At 49.8% G+C, this 15,182-nt stretch overlaps 1 protein-coding gene across 1 annotated transcript; it reads left to right on the forward strand.

Moving 5' to 3' along the window:
* Positions 1 to 2,422: 2,422 nt before the first annotated feature.
* Positions 2,423 to 14,232, forward strand: SYP (synaptophysin). The gene is made up of 7 exons (XM_019417475.2): positions 2,423 to 2,488; positions 3,660 to 3,725; positions 4,847 to 4,971; positions 7,797 to 7,992; positions 8,727 to 8,918; positions 10,079 to 10,406; positions 12,714 to 14,232. Exons 1-6 carry the CDS (start codon positions 2,453 to 2,455, stop codon positions 10,400 to 10,402), a joined length of 939 nt encoding a protein of 312 aa, XP_019273020.1. The 5' UTR covers positions 2,423 to 2,452; the 3' UTR covers positions 10,403 to 10,406; positions 12,714 to 14,232.
* The last annotated feature ends 950 nt before the right edge of the window (positions 14,233 to 15,182 follow it).

Consider the following 15,182-nt stretch of genomic DNA (forward strand, 5'->3'; position numbering starts at 1 on the left):
TTGTGGGCACAGCAAGTCATGGGCAGAACATAGAGAGTGAAAGGAGACTGTTGAGGGGTAAGGTGGAAGAGGCCACCTGAGGCGAGATGATGCAGACCCTTCAATGCCTATCTCTAAACCCTGGGAGTTTTCCTAAAAGCAGTGAGGAGCCATGGGAGAGATATGAGCAGGGTAGTGACATAGTTAACTGCATTTTAGATGGATGCTCTGACGGCTGTGCTGAAAACAGAAGGGAGGGGGAAGAGACTGGAGATGCTAAAATTGGCAGGAACCATGGCTGCCTTAGCCAGGGGAGGTGGCAGAGGAGATGGTGAGAAATTAGTGGATTCCAGAGATGTGTAGAAAGTAGAATGAACCATTTATTTGGCCCTGGGCTAAGTGCATAACAGTGATTACCTTGTTTAATCAGTGCAACAACACTATAAGTACCATTTTAAACTATTTCACATGTCTGAAGTCATACAGGAATAAATATTAAAAGTGGTCTTCAAATTGAAGCGATTAAATGCCAAAACCCATGCTCTTTCCCCCAAAAAAGGCACTAAATGGGAAATATCTATTACATATTTGTGTGAATTTGACTGTGAGAGGAGGATGTTTAAAAGATAGGTACACATTCAGATGGTTCGAAATTCAAAAGGCACAGGGGCGCCTGGGTGGCTCAGTCGATTAAACGTCCTATCTTGGCTCAGGTCATGATCTCAAGGTTCTTGAGTTTGTGCCCCAAGTGGGGCTCTCTACTGTCAGCTCAGAGCCCAGTTCGGATCCTATCTCCCAACCTCTCTGCCCCTCCCCGGCTCACTCTCTCTCTCAAAAATAAACATTTTTTAAAAATTCAAAAGGCACAAAGGGGTACAAAGTGGAAAATTTCCCTTCCCTCTAGAGGCAACCTGTGTTATCAGATGTTTTATACAGGTATAGGATGCTTTACTGTTAACTTAGCACAGTGGTTAAGAATAACAGGTGCTAGAGCCAGGCTTCCCGGTTCAGATCCTGATTCCATTACTTACCAGTTGTGTGAGTTTAGGAAAATTCCTTCACTTCTCTACACCTTAGTTTATTCAGCTATAAAGATGTAAAATGAGGATGATACTAGTACCTGCCTTATAGGGTTGCTGTAAGTATTTGAATGAGTGATATATTGAAGCTATCCCAACAGTGCTTGACATAGAATAGCCACAATTTAAGATGTTAGCTATTCTCTATATAATTATGATATAATTCTTTCCTTTTCTGTCTACACTATTCCCACACAGTTTGGCATCTTACATTTCTTCTTTAACTATCTTGGTGATCATTCCATATCTCCATATTATTATTAATGGCAGCTGCATAGTACTCCATTTTGTGGTTGTATCAGAGTTTACTTAAACAGGTCACCAGTATTGAGCACTTAGGGAGTGTCCATTCTTTCATATTATAAAGTGCTGCAGTGAATCATCTTGTACATACACCTTTTAGCACATGTATGAATCTACCTGTAAGCTAAATTCCTAGAAGTAGAAATACTGAGCCAAACAGTATATGGATTTGTTAGTTTGTTAGATTTTGCCAAATTGCCCACTCTAGAGGTTATACCAACTTAACTTCCACTGGCAATTTATGGGAATGCCTGTTTCTGGCCAACCTGCCAATATTGAGCTTCAGCAAACTTTTTTTTTTATATTCACCACACTCAAAGACAAAAAAACAGTATCTTAGTAGTTTTTGTAGGCATTTCTTTAAGTATAAATGAGGTTGAACATCTTAAATTGCAGTTGTATTTTATCCACTGGATTTTGCAACATGGCAATCGCCATTGACCTTGTAGGCCTAGTTTTAGTAGCATGAAAGAGGGATAGTCCAATTAAGAGGGCTGAGGAATAAACAGGATACAAAAGGTAGAGTAGGAGCAGACAAAAATATGACTAAAAGGAAAGAGATTAATAGGGGAGATGGTTGGAGGGGGAGGGAGGGGTTTTTAAGACCTTGCACTATGTTTAAATCGCAGGGACTTTGGGCACTGCCAATTACTAGCTGGGCGACCTTGTGCAAATAGCTTCACCTCTCTGGGGACTCATTTTCCTCATCCGTAAAAATGGGGCTAATAGTTCCTACCACATAGGGCTGCTATAATGATTAAATGAGTGAACACATTCAACAAACTCAGTAAAAGGCCTGGCAAAAACGTCATACAGTAGGACCGACCGGTCCTCCTCGCCCCAGACCTTGGGCTGTGTTTTCAGAGACACCGATCTTCCCGGAGCGCTCTCGCGGCCCCAGCCTTAGGACTGGAATGGCGCCTGGCGAGATTGAGGTTCGGCCGGCTGTATGCAGGCGCGCGCGACGAGTGGGGCGGGGGCGCGAGGGGCGGAGCCGCAGCCGCCTAGGCTGTTCCGACGATCGCGCGCCGCCCCCGCCGCGCCCCGCGCCCGCCCTTGTTAGCAGGCGCCTCCCGCCCCCCGCATTGCTGATGCTGCTGCTGGCAGACATGGACGTGGTGAATCAGGTACGCGTTCCAGCACCGAGGACAGAGCCCGCCGCTGTCCGGCTTCCCCGTCCGGATGCAGCGGATCAGGCGACTCTGAGAGGTGGTGGCCAGGGTCCTGGCAGCAGACACCCGGTCCCGGAGCTGGGGCTGGGGTCTGCGGCAGGCGAGGGAGGAAAGGGGAGGTGGAGAAAAGAAGGAGTGAGCCCTTTGCCGCAGCGAGGGCCGTCCTCTCTGCCGCAGCGGGGTCCGCCAGAAGCTGGGTTCCTTACTGGCAACCGTGAGGAGAGGAGAGGAAGAGGGGTCTTGGGGCTAGGGTAGGGGCGGAGGGGGGCGAGGGGAGGAGGAGTGGAAGAAGATGGGGGTTGCTGTAGATGAGCTAGGAAATAGAGCGACAGAAGGCGTTGGGGCGGGGGTTGGGGGGGGAGCTGACACCTGCCCCTCCCAGAGAAGGTATCCCAGTGAATGACCACCCTTTCCCCCAGAACAGACCAAGGGGGACGATCCAATTTTGCCTCTCCAAACCTCCTACTCTCCCCTCCCCTAGCACATATCCAGTGAAGCCATGTCCCAGCCCTCCCCCACCTTAATCAGCCCGGACCCTCTCTGCCATCTCACTCTTCTTCACCACCTCAGAACCTCACCCCCTCTCTAACCAGTACCAACCCCTCCCCATCCTCATCACTTCAGACCCCCCAACCACCATCTGACTCACCTTTACCACTGCAGACCCCTCCCCCACCCTAGCCAACCTGATTCCCTCCCTGTTATGACTCACCTTCACCATCCAAGACCCCATCCCCCACCATAATGAACCCCAACTCCTTCCTCACTCTCTCCACCTGATCCTCTTCGTCATCTGACTCACCTTTACCGTTTCAGACCTTTTCCCCTTCCCCAGTTAGTCCTGACCCCATCCCCATCTTTCTCACCCTGACAACCCTCTGCAACCTACCTATCTCCCCTAACCCCCCCCTCCACCAGTCCTGAACCCCAGGGGTCTTCTCTCAGAGACCCTGTGCTCAAACCTTCCCTTAAGTGTCACTTTCTCCTTCTCACTCCCTCTCCGAACATCACTCCCTCCTGGAGGTCACATGCCCTATCCCCAAGGGTCATTGCCTGGTGGCCTTGCCCCTCACCTCCCTCTCCATGCCCAACAACCCCACCCCCTCCCCACCGTTTCTCTCCTCAGCTGGTGGCCGGGGGTCAGTTCCGGGTGGTCAAGGAGCCCCTTGGCTTCGTGAAGGTGCTGCAATGGGTGAGTGTGGATTGGGCCATGAGGAGAAAGAAGGAGGTGGTGGGGTCTGGAAGAGCAAGGGTGGAGTAGGGGTGGTGAGCACAGAATGGATGAGTAGGTAGGGGGTGGAAGAGGATGAAAGAATTGGGCTCCAGGGTGAAGTCCCAAGGGGTTGGGGCTAGAGAATCAATGGGCTGTGATGTGACGTCATGTAAGACCAAGGGTACCCCCATTGTAAAGTGGAAGAATGTGACGTCCTACCTCCTCCCCTGAGGTGAGAGAGGGGCAGGGGAGGTGGAGCCTGAAGCTGGTTGCTGCGGAAAAGATGCAAGCCAGAGAAATCCAGGGACAGTGAAAGAGAATGAGAGGCAGGAAATGATGGAGACAGAGGTGGAAATACAAAGAAAAAAAAAGATACAGAGATGAGAGAAAGTGGAGACAAACAGAAAGAGAAAAAGAAAAGGGAGACAGAGATGCAAAGAGAAATAGACACAGGGAAAGTGGCAGAAAAATGGAATGGGGGAGAGATAGAAACAGAGAAAAAGAGATACTCAGAGGAAAGAGAAAAGGAGGAACTGAAAAGAGAGAGATACCACAAGGGAGACAGAGAGAGCATGATACAGAGACCAAGTCAGAGACGGAACAGGAAGATAGAGACAAACAGACCAAGGACAGAAAGACACATAGAGAGAGACATACATTTACACAGAGATAGAGAAAAAAGAGACATAAAAAGACACACATTGATGCTAGAGAGTCAGAGGCAGAGAGAGAAACAGAGATACAGAGACATCTGAGAAAGAGAAACAGACAGATACCAAGAGAACTAGAGACATAGAGAACAACAGAGACAGGCAGAAATACACAGAGAGACACAGAAATAGACTGAAACAGAAGGGGGGGTCAGGGCACGGAGAGGTAGAGACTGAGAGAGACATTGAGAAAAAGACGGAAGAGATGGCCACACCCCTGTAATCAGCTTGTCCTTGGAGCCGATGAGCCCTGATTAGGGGGTGGGGGTGGGGGTGGGGACTGGTCCATCTGGTGCTGCTTGTGCTGGGCCCTGATCTGTCCAGAGGAGGGCATCCCTATCCCACGTGTACACAGGATAACCATGGCCATCTCCATCCCTGCTGCCCAAGGTCTTTGCCATCTTCGCCTTTGCCACATGCGGCAGTTACACCGGGAAGCTCCGGCTGAGCGTAGAGTGTGCCAACAAGTCCGAGAGTGATCTCAGCATCGAGGTTGACTTCGAATACCCCTTCAGGTGCGCCCCCACCCTACCCCACCCCGGAATCCCGAGAGAGAGGGTGGAGGTGGGGTGGGACTGGCCAATGCCACCTCCCCAGTGGCTCCTGTTCAGCCCCCACCTCAGGGTACCACACTGGCTAAGGTCACTGTGCATGCACTGAGCACCTACCTTGTGCCTGGCACTGCTCTGGACATCTAGATGTGTGGTGAGCCAGACAGGCCTAGACTGTTGCCCTCTGGCTATGTTCTAGTGAATAGGGAGGGCCAGGAGACCGGTAATAAACAAGATCCCATATATATATATATATATATATATATATATATATATATATATGGCCTTAATGCAGTAAGTGCTCAATTAATGTCAGCCAATCTTATTTAATTCCCATTCGTTTTTTCAATACACATTTTTGAGAACCTATTGTATGCCAGTTTCTGCTCAAAGTGCTGGGGACCTAACGGGAAAAAACAGACCTAGTTCCCTACCCTTATGGAGCCAAATTATAACAAATAAATTGCTAGAAAGGGATGATTGCAGATTGGGAGAAATTCAAAGAGGGGAATCCTTGTGCTGGGTTTTATAACAGAGAATGATGAGTGGGTGCTAATTAGCTATAGGAAATGACTAAATCCAGTTAAGCAATTCTGATATTTACTGAGTTGTGTGCACCAGGTGCTAGGTACATGAGGGCAAGCATAAGCAGGCAAGGTCACTGCCCTCACGATGCTGCTTACCTCCTGGGTGGGTGGGAAGACAGAGACCCACAGACAACTTTAATAGAGACTTTTGAGGCTCCTCTACTACTTAGACAAATCACATAACTGCTTTGGGTCTCAATTTCCTTGTCTCCAAAAGCAGATAATAATACCCACCTTACAAAGTTATGATGAATATTAAGTAAGTTAATACTTGGAAGGTGCTTAGCACAGTACTGGGAATACAATAAGTGCTCCATGAGTGTTTTTTATTTTTATATTTTTATTTGAGAGAGAGAGAGTGTGTGTGCGTGAGCAGGGGATATGCACAGAGAGAGAGAGAGAGGGAGGGAGAGAGAATCTTAAGCAGGCTCCATGCTAAGCACAGTGCGCAATACGGAGCTGGATCCTACAACTCTGGGATCATGACCTGAACAGAAACCAAGAGTCAGACGCTCAACTGACTGAGTCACCCAGGCGTCCTGCTCCATGAGTGTTTGTTAAAATAAAGAAAATAAATACATTTAAGGAACTCAGGAAAGAGGTCAGGGATTGAGTTGGAAATTGGGCATTTTTTGAGCACTAAGGATAAATGTAGGCTCAGGGGATCATGCAGGGTGAGAGGGAAGAGTGGAGAGAGGAAAACCCAGCACAGGCTGTGAGGAATGGTTGAAAGAAAAAGAGGCACCAGGGAGATGCAGCCTGAGGGGCAAAGGGGAGCAACAGGAATCCACTGGTTCACAGAAGCCAGGCAAGAGAGTTTGGGGAAAGAGGAGTTGGCAGCGTGGGATACTGCTGGGGGCAGGCCCTTTGGGAATCGAGAAGGCCACAAAAACCGGTGGATCCCCCCGATTGCTCCCACACCTAGGACCTCCAGTCCTGAAGATATGCCTTTTACCCATAAGTCTCCTGGAAAAAAAAGTCTTTGCCCTGGTCCCCCTAACCGACCCCCACTTCCCTTATAATCCCCCAAGAACCCCTCAGGACACCCCCCTCTACCAACCCAGCCTACTAGGAACCCAGAAACTCAACCCAGATTCAACTCTTAGCTCTGTCACTTAGCAATTATACAACCTTGGGCAACTTAACATAACCTTGCTAAGCCTCTGTTCATCTATAAAATGGGTATAATAATGCCTGCTTTAGAGAATTGAGGGCGGGGAGGGTCATTAAATGAGTCAATTATCTAAAGTGCCTTGTAGGTGATCAATAAGTGCAAGCCCCTTCCCTCAGAACCTTTGCTACACAAGGAGCCTAGCACCATTTGCTCAGTCTCAGGATCCTGCCCCCCAGTCTGAGACCAAGGATCTGGAACCATACCTCAGACCTTCTCCCTAAACACGTTTTCTCCCTATGACCCCTCCTCCATTACACTGCAGGAAAGGTCCCAGGATACCTTCCCAATCTGCCTCTCCCCACCTCACATACATACACTCTGTTTGTTCCAGGATCTCTTCCACCCTCCTGTCTTTCTGTCTGTCTCCTGCTTTGTAGTCTCTGAGCTTTCCTCTGCTATGCATGTTCCTCTTCTCTTGGGGACCTGAAGTGAGGTAGGGAGAAGAGTCAACACGATGTAGGGAAAAACACAGGGTTCAGATCCCAACTGCACCATTCTCTCTCCAGCTGTGTGACTTTAGGCAAGTTAATGCGCTTCTCTGAGCCTCTGTACATTTCATTTGATACACATTTACTGAGCACCTACTATGGAGAAAAATGGAGCTAGGAAGGGGGCTAAGGAGTGCTGGGAGGGAATGGCTCCATTTCATTTTAATAGTGAGAGCAGGGAAGGCCTCACTGAGGTGACAGTTGAGCAAAACCTGAAGGACATGAAGGGAGTAATACATGAAGATATCTAGGAGAAGGACATTCTAGTGCAAAGATCCTGGGGTGGAAGGGTGCCTGGTATGTTTTACAAGTAATTAAGAGGTCAAAGTGCCTGGGTTGGAGGAGGGGATGAGTAAGACCCATTTCACCAGGATGCTGTGAGTAATCAGTAAACTGTGACTGGAATACAGTAAGTGCTCTGTGACTGGTTACTTCCTCTTTCTTCCTGGGACCTTGTCAGAATCTGGGGAACCCATGGCTGGGTAGGGGGAATGAGAGTGTTCTTAGGGTCTGGGCCACACCTGCCATCTCTCTCCACAGGCTGCACCAAGTGTACTTTGATGCACCCACCTGCCGAGGGGACACTGACAAAGTCTTCCTGGTGGGAGACTACTCCTCATCAGCCGAATTCTTTGTCACAGTGGCCGTGTTTGCCTTCCTCTACTCCATGGGGGCTCTGGCCACCTACATCTTCCTGCAGAACAAGTACCGAGAGAATAACAAAGGACCCATGATGGTGAGCCCCCACCGCCACTCAAATGCAGGGGCCAGGGGGACATGAAGGCTCAGGGACACCACCATGTTCACAGGCCACACCGAACCCAGACAGTCCCACATGCAAGCAGTCACCATAACAGCCACAGATGTTACTGCTGCTGAGGCTGTGAGCATAAAAGAAACCAAATCATAGAATGACAGGGACACACTCATAGCCCACACAGAATCCCAGACAGGCCTACACCTGGAAACCCGCCACCTCACACACAACCACACAGTCTAGATCAAAGAAAGGTGCACAGAGGTTCACTGTGACAGTCATGCCTGTCACTGTGCCACCAGACACACTGATTCCTACACAGCTGTACTCATACACCCTCATCCCAGACACAAAGTGACACAGATTCCCACATTCAGACAAAAGCATGAAGACACACTACTTTCCACAGATTCGGAAACCATCCCACAAAATCCCCCTATGCCCACACCCACACATCACAATTACACTCCCACATCCTCTGTGTCACACACACACACACACACACACACACACACACACACACACACAAGCCCAAGCTAGGAACGCTCACCTTCAAGTGAGTATTGGTGGCTTCAGAGCTCAAAAGGTAGAGGAGAGACAGGGCTTTTCTGCAGGACCTCCCCCTCCCCAAGAAAGCCTGTGATCTGAGGAGGCCCCACAGCATGACATGAAGCGGCCCACTCACAGCGTTGTCTGCCTCTCCTCTGTCCTAGGACTTTCTGGCCACGGCAGTGTTCGCCTTCATGTGGCTGGTTAGCTCATCAGCATGGGCCAAGGGGCTGTCAGATGTGAAGATGGCCACTGACCCAGAGAACATTATCAAGGGGATGTCTGTCTGCCATCAGACAGGGAATACATGCAAGGAGCTGAGGGACCCTGTGACCTCTGGCCTCAACACTTCAGTGGTAAGCCCTGGGAAGGTTACTGGGATGGTGGGCCAGCTGGGGAAGGAGGCTGGGAAACCCACTGTCTGGCATGGGGAGTGGTGGAGAGAGAGTATGAGAGGAGAGTTCAGAGGAGATCCAAGAGGGCTCCCTGGAGGAAGCATGCCAACAACAGTGCCTTAAAGGATGAGATAGAAATTTTAACCACTGCAATACCCCAAATAATCCCCAAGAGGGGAATATAAGACCTTCTGACCGATTAGGTTAGGGAGATCTGGATCCCAGGCCCAGCCTAGTCATGTAGAATCTCTGACGACTCAAGACGGCCTTGGGACCTCAGTGTCCTTATACAGTATGCAGAATGAGAGTAACTTGAAATGTTTCCCACTTGGACGCCCCCTACTGGCCGGAGTCAAACTGTCTGAGTTTCAATCCCAGCTCTGCCACCTGTGAGCTCAAAACTAGTTACTCAGCACCTCAGCCTCAGTCTGAGCATGTAATTGAAAACTAGTACGAGGTCCTGCTCCAAAGTTGAGTATTTAGTGAACTAATAACAAAGTGTTTAGAAAAGGGCCTGGCACGTGGTAAGTTGTGTACAAGTGTTACAGATGCTAAGATTCCAACTTTTTTCTGTTGCTTGCTGGGTGTGAGACCTTGAGCATCTTAGCCTCTAGAGCTGGGCCCCAGTTTCAACTATAAGGAGGAGATATTACTTCCTGCCCCCAAATTGAATTATATTACATATATTTAAGTTCTATATATGTGTTTTAATATAAAAGTACATATTTATATATGTTGTATGTGTATGTACATATATTTGCATATACATACCTATGTGTGTATATGCATCTATTAGTGGTATACCTACATATTTAATAAAAATTTATACTTAGCATTTTACTATATTACAAATTTATATTGTTTACCATATTTTATACATGTATAAATATATATATGTAACAGTGACATCAACATCCCCGAGAATCTGAATTCTAACACGTCTCATGCCCCCGCACCCCAGATGACTTTTCTCCACAATTACGTTCATGCCCCAGGACTCTACAGGGTCCGAGTTTTAGAAACCACCACCCTTCGGGAGGCCCAACACGCGCAGTCTCGATGTTCCCCAGGGCCAAGTCAAGGGACGCGCGGTACGACAGCAGGGCTTTGTCTCCCCGCAGGTATTCGGCTTCCTGAATCTGGTGCTCTGGGTCGGCAACCTGTGGTTCGTGTTCAAGGAGACAGGCTGGGCCGCCCCATTCATGCGCGCACCCCCTGGCGCCCCCGAGAAGCAGCCAGCGCCCGGGGACGCCTATGGCGAGGCGGGCTACGGGCAGGGCCCCGGCGGGTACGGGCCCCAGGACTCCTACGGACCCCAGGGTGGCTACCAGCCCGACTACGGGCAGCCCGCCGGCGGCGGTGGCGGCGGCTACCCACAGGGAGACTACGGGCAGCAAGGCTATGGCCCTCAGGGTGCGCCCACCTCCTTCTCCAATCAGATGTAGTCTGGTGAGTGACTGGCGGGCGGTGCGGCCAAGGAGGGTATAGGAAAGGAGACGGGCGGGTCAGTAAACCAGTAAGAGCCAAGAATAAGTGATTCGTAGATTCAGGGGAGTTGGAGGAGCCAACAGAGAGGCGGAGCTACATGCTAAGGACGAAAAACTAGCCAATAAATGAAGAGCAAGAGAGTGGTGCTTGAAGATGGGCAGAATGAAGAACCAATGGGAGAGAAGTAGAAGTGCCTCTCTGAAGGGAATGGCAGGGAGATTTGCATAGTGTAGGAGCTACGGTGGGAAGAGGAGGTGGGCCTTAGAACTGATTGATAAGCCAATATGTTAGGATAAGGCAGGTAGATGGTGACGGTAAACAGGCTTGGGTCATGAAGGTCAGACAAGCCCACCAATCCCAGAGGAAGTGATAGATCTGCCACTTCTCCCCAACCCTAGTGGTGAGGGAGGTGCTGTGGAATTTCACAGAAGGAAAAGGGGACGGCGGAGGCAATGCGAAAGCTTGCGGGCCTTTTTGCTGGGCCTAAAAAGGGAAGTGTGATTTCCTCACGTAGGAGGGAAGGAAATGGGGAGAAGAGGCAGGGGGATGGCAACACGTGGGTGGAGGTAGCTTCTTGCACTTGGCCAGTATGGAAAGTATAGGGAAGAGTTTATTAGGTACCTCACATCTAATTCATCAAAAAACCCTGTTGCCTCTACCTTCAAAATATATCCATAATCTTCCACTTCTCACTGTCCTCTCCGAGCCTGGACATCTTCATAGCTTTCCACCTGCATTCCCATTCTGTTCTACTCACAGCATTAGGGAGGGATCCTGTTAAATCCTAAATCAGGACACTGCCCTCCTGTGCTCAGAGCTCTGCCTGGGCTCCCATCTCATTAAAAGCCAATGCCCTCACCAGGGTCTACACAAAGCCTTACCCATCACTTCTCTGACCTCCTGCTTCCTACCACTCCCCACCCCCAACTCTGTTCCAGGCACAATCCAACTTCAGGACCTTGGTACTTGCTCTCCCCCTGGAGTTTTGCACCCACATACCCTGATAACCTTACCTGGCCAGCAGCTTACTAGTCCCCTTTCTAAGTTTTTTTACATTTATTTTTGAGAGACAGAGAGAGACAGAGCACAAGTAGGGGAGGGGCAGAGAGAGAATGAGACACAGAATCCAAAGCAGGCTCCAGGCTCTGAGCTGTCAGCACAGAGCCCAATGAGGGGCTCAAACTCACAAACCGGGAGATCATGACTTGAGCCGAAGCCGGACACTTAACCAACTGAGCCACCCAGGCGCCCCAAGTCCCCTTTCTTATCTCTGTTTTAGTATCCCGTGCTTTTCTTTATCACAGTCCATGATTATTAGTTAATATGTTTATTGACTATCTCTTCCACTAAACTAAGGGATGTCACCATGACTTATTTATGCTGTACATATATCAGAGCCCTACTAATGTTAAGAAACATTTATTGAGGAAATAATAGAAACGACATGAGATATTTTACTCTCATTTTATGCTTCTCTGCTCAAAATCTTCCCATGACTTACACCTCATCCAGAGTCAAAACTAATGTCCTCCCAACCTAGTCCACAAGGCCCTATATGACCCCATTACCTACCTCTCTGACATCACCTCCTCCCATGCTCATACCACTCAAGCCCCACGGACCTCCTTGCTATTCCTCAAACACACTAGACATGGTTCCACTCCAGGGCCTTTGCACTGGGTGTTCCTCCTGCCTGAAACGCTCTTCATTCCAGTTATCTGCATGGCAAATTCCTTCACCTCCTTAATTCTTTATTCCAATATCACTTCTTAAATGAAGTCTTCTCTGACTACCCTACTTATTACAGCAACATTTCTTCCCCTGTTGGTACTCCTAATCCCCCTCACCCTGGTCTACTTTTTGTTTTTCCATTTCCTTTATTATCTCCTTATGTCATCCTACAACTCACTTATATATTTTCGTTATTGTTTGAAGTCTGTCTCCTCTGCCACAATGCAAGCACCACAAAGATAAGGATTTTTGTTTTGCCCAATACAGTTGATCACCAATGGCTAGAACATTACCTGTAAATGGACTTTTGGGGGTTGGGGGAGGGGTGACCATAATGTCTTTGATACTTAACCTAGTGGGCGCAAGGTATATCTTCCCAATAGGAGCAGCTAGGGGACTATGAGTGAAGGAAGAAGGAAGAAAAGGCATGGCAGACAGAGAGTAAAGCCAAGGTGGAGGCATAGAAGCCCAGTCCCCCTCCCTAAGGGTACAACCTAAGTCTGGACCCCCTCTCCATTCTGTCTTTTGTCTCCACAGGTCAGTGCAGCCCGGGAGGACCCCATGGGTGGGCAAGAGCTCAGAAGCCCTGCCCCCCTTCCCACCCCTACACCCCAGGTCTCCGCCCCTCAAGCCAGGAGACTCTAACTCTCTTTGCTGTTTATATATATATATATTATATATAAATATCTATTTATCTGTCTGAGCCTTGCCCCCACTCCACACCCCTCATGCATTAGGGGCCTGACCTTGAGTGGGCCCCTCTCCTACCCCCACTGCTTCTCTTGCATCCCTTGGCCCCTCTCTGTTCTCTGGCCCTGTTCCCTGAGGTTGGGGGACTCTGAAAGGGGGACAGGGAAAAAACAGATCTCAGCTATGTGGGGAGGGTGGGTGTGACTTCAGATTCTCTCCCCTCTCTCCCTTCCCTTCTCCCAACTTGGTCTGGATTCCTCCAGCAATGCCTGGACAGGGGCCATTAGGGGAAATTAAACCCTGAGATGGGATAAAGGTAGACTGGTGGACTTGAGATGCAAGGTGGACTTGGAGAGGAGCTCTGGGGTGGAGAGGACTAGTCAGCCATACTGGATCTGGAGTCAGAAAAGGGATGCCCTAGGGCATTCTGGAGTGGGTCTTGAAAGGAGGCTGAGGGCATGGTTCTAGAATGGGTGGAGCCTTGAGTGAGGCAGGGGTTGGGCCCCAAGAGTGGGCAGGATTTGGAGTAGGACAGGATTTTGTGTAAGGGGTGTGACTTGGAACCTGGAGACTGTGTTTGGAAGATCATTGAGGGCATGGTTCTAGAGGGGTGGGGGAAGGCTCCAAAGTGGGCAGGTCTTGTGTTGGGACTCGTCTATGGAAGGGGTGTAACTAGGAACATTCAGGAGAATGAGTTTGATTCTAAAGAGGATAGATCTTGTGCAAGGGAAGAAGTGGGATTCAGGAATGGGCTAAGCTTGAGGTGAGGTCATGGTCTGGGTTCTAGGCAGGGCAGGGCTTAGAGTGGGTGTTCATGGTGGTTTCAGAAGGGGCAGCCCACCCTAATGGAGCAGTGAAAAAAATATGTTTTAGAGTGGGCAAGTTTGGCAGTGGGGGGGGGGGGGGTCAGGAATATCCCTGGCCAAAGCTGGGGACTGAACTGGCCTGGGAGGAGCTAAGAGGTATAGCTGGGAGGGTAAGGGGTGGGACCCAGAGAGAAGCATCCTCCACACCCTTGCCCACCCCCATGATGAGACAGCTAGGTAATCAGAGGACAGAGCCAATAGGTCTGTGGGGCCAGCCCACCCTTCTTCCCCTTTCCTTGCCTCCTCCCTCCTTCCATACCCCCACCCATCCTGGGGTGGTTGGAGACCCGGTCTGGAGTCCCTATCCTGCACCCACTGCTGTGTCTGTGACGTCGGTAGTGCCTGTGATTGTGTGTTGCCACTTTGTCTGGCTGTGGTCCCTCCCCCTCTCCTCCAGACACCCACCCTTTTCCTTGCCCTTCAGTATTGTTTGAAGACCTCCCTAAGGAAGAACAAATAGGATTAATTCTCCTCCCCTAAATAAACTCCTCAACCACCTAGTCCACCCGGCTCTGATTTCTCAGTGTGTCTTTTTGGTGGGGGGGCAGTGGTGGGGGATGAGAAGAAGGACAGATGGGGGAGAGGTAGAAAGAGGAAGCTCCACCCCTGACCTGCTGGACCTGCCATTCAAGTCACCCCATCATTTTAGGTCCCTCTAGCAGTGTTATGCCAAGCCATATCCTCTGTGAAGCCTCTCCTGTTGATCACTTTAAGTCACACTCTGAGTAGTCCTGCCCAGTATCCCACTACTGGCAACCGGCTGAATGCTCTATGGTTCAGTTCTAATTCTGGTCCACTAGCCACTCTCCTTCCAAGACTCCGTGGAACCCTGTCTTCAAACCCCAAATGGTCTGAATAGAACCCCTACACTTAATAGGGAGACTTCTCTCTACCTAGCCCACCTCATATTCTTCAGACTCTGCTTTCTTGACATTTTCTTCCTCTGCCCCAGCTGGAGAACTGGGAGACCCAATGGGCTGCAAGGCCAGGAGGCAGGGCACTGGGGTGACTCATTAGTTCATTCATTCACTCATTCCCTGGCTACTCCATGGGGCAGGGAGGGGCGGGAAGTGACTGGGATGTGCATATTGGAGCTGGGTATGGATGAGGTCCCCTGTGCCCATAATAAAAGGCCCAGCTGCCACTGCCACCATGCCTAATTAGAAACCCCTGCCTGGCACCCGAGTCCTGACTGCTGGGTCAGGGACCCCCTCCTCCCAGCCCTGAGGGGCCGTGAAGCCTGACATGTGAAGGAGAGACTCCCAGCTATGGACTGAACTCAGGGAAAGGGATATCTAGCTGGAGAGAGAAAAATGGGAGCCAGGGAGGGAAGGCTGTAGTATCTATTTCTCAGGATTTAGGGGACAAGACAGCTGGGCCTGTAAGGAAGGGGAGGGAGCAGGGAGTAGGGCCTCCCAACCTGGCCTGTGTCTTTAACCTTCTCCCCATA

This window comes from Panthera pardus, unplaced genomic scaffold (assembly GCF_024362965.1).
Source record: "Panthera pardus isolate Hobbes unplaced genomic scaffold, ASM2436296v1 HiC_scaffold_27, whole genome shotgun sequence".
In the NCBI taxonomy this organism is placed as follows: domain Eukaryota; kingdom Metazoa; phylum Chordata; class Mammalia; order Carnivora; family Felidae; genus Panthera; species Panthera pardus.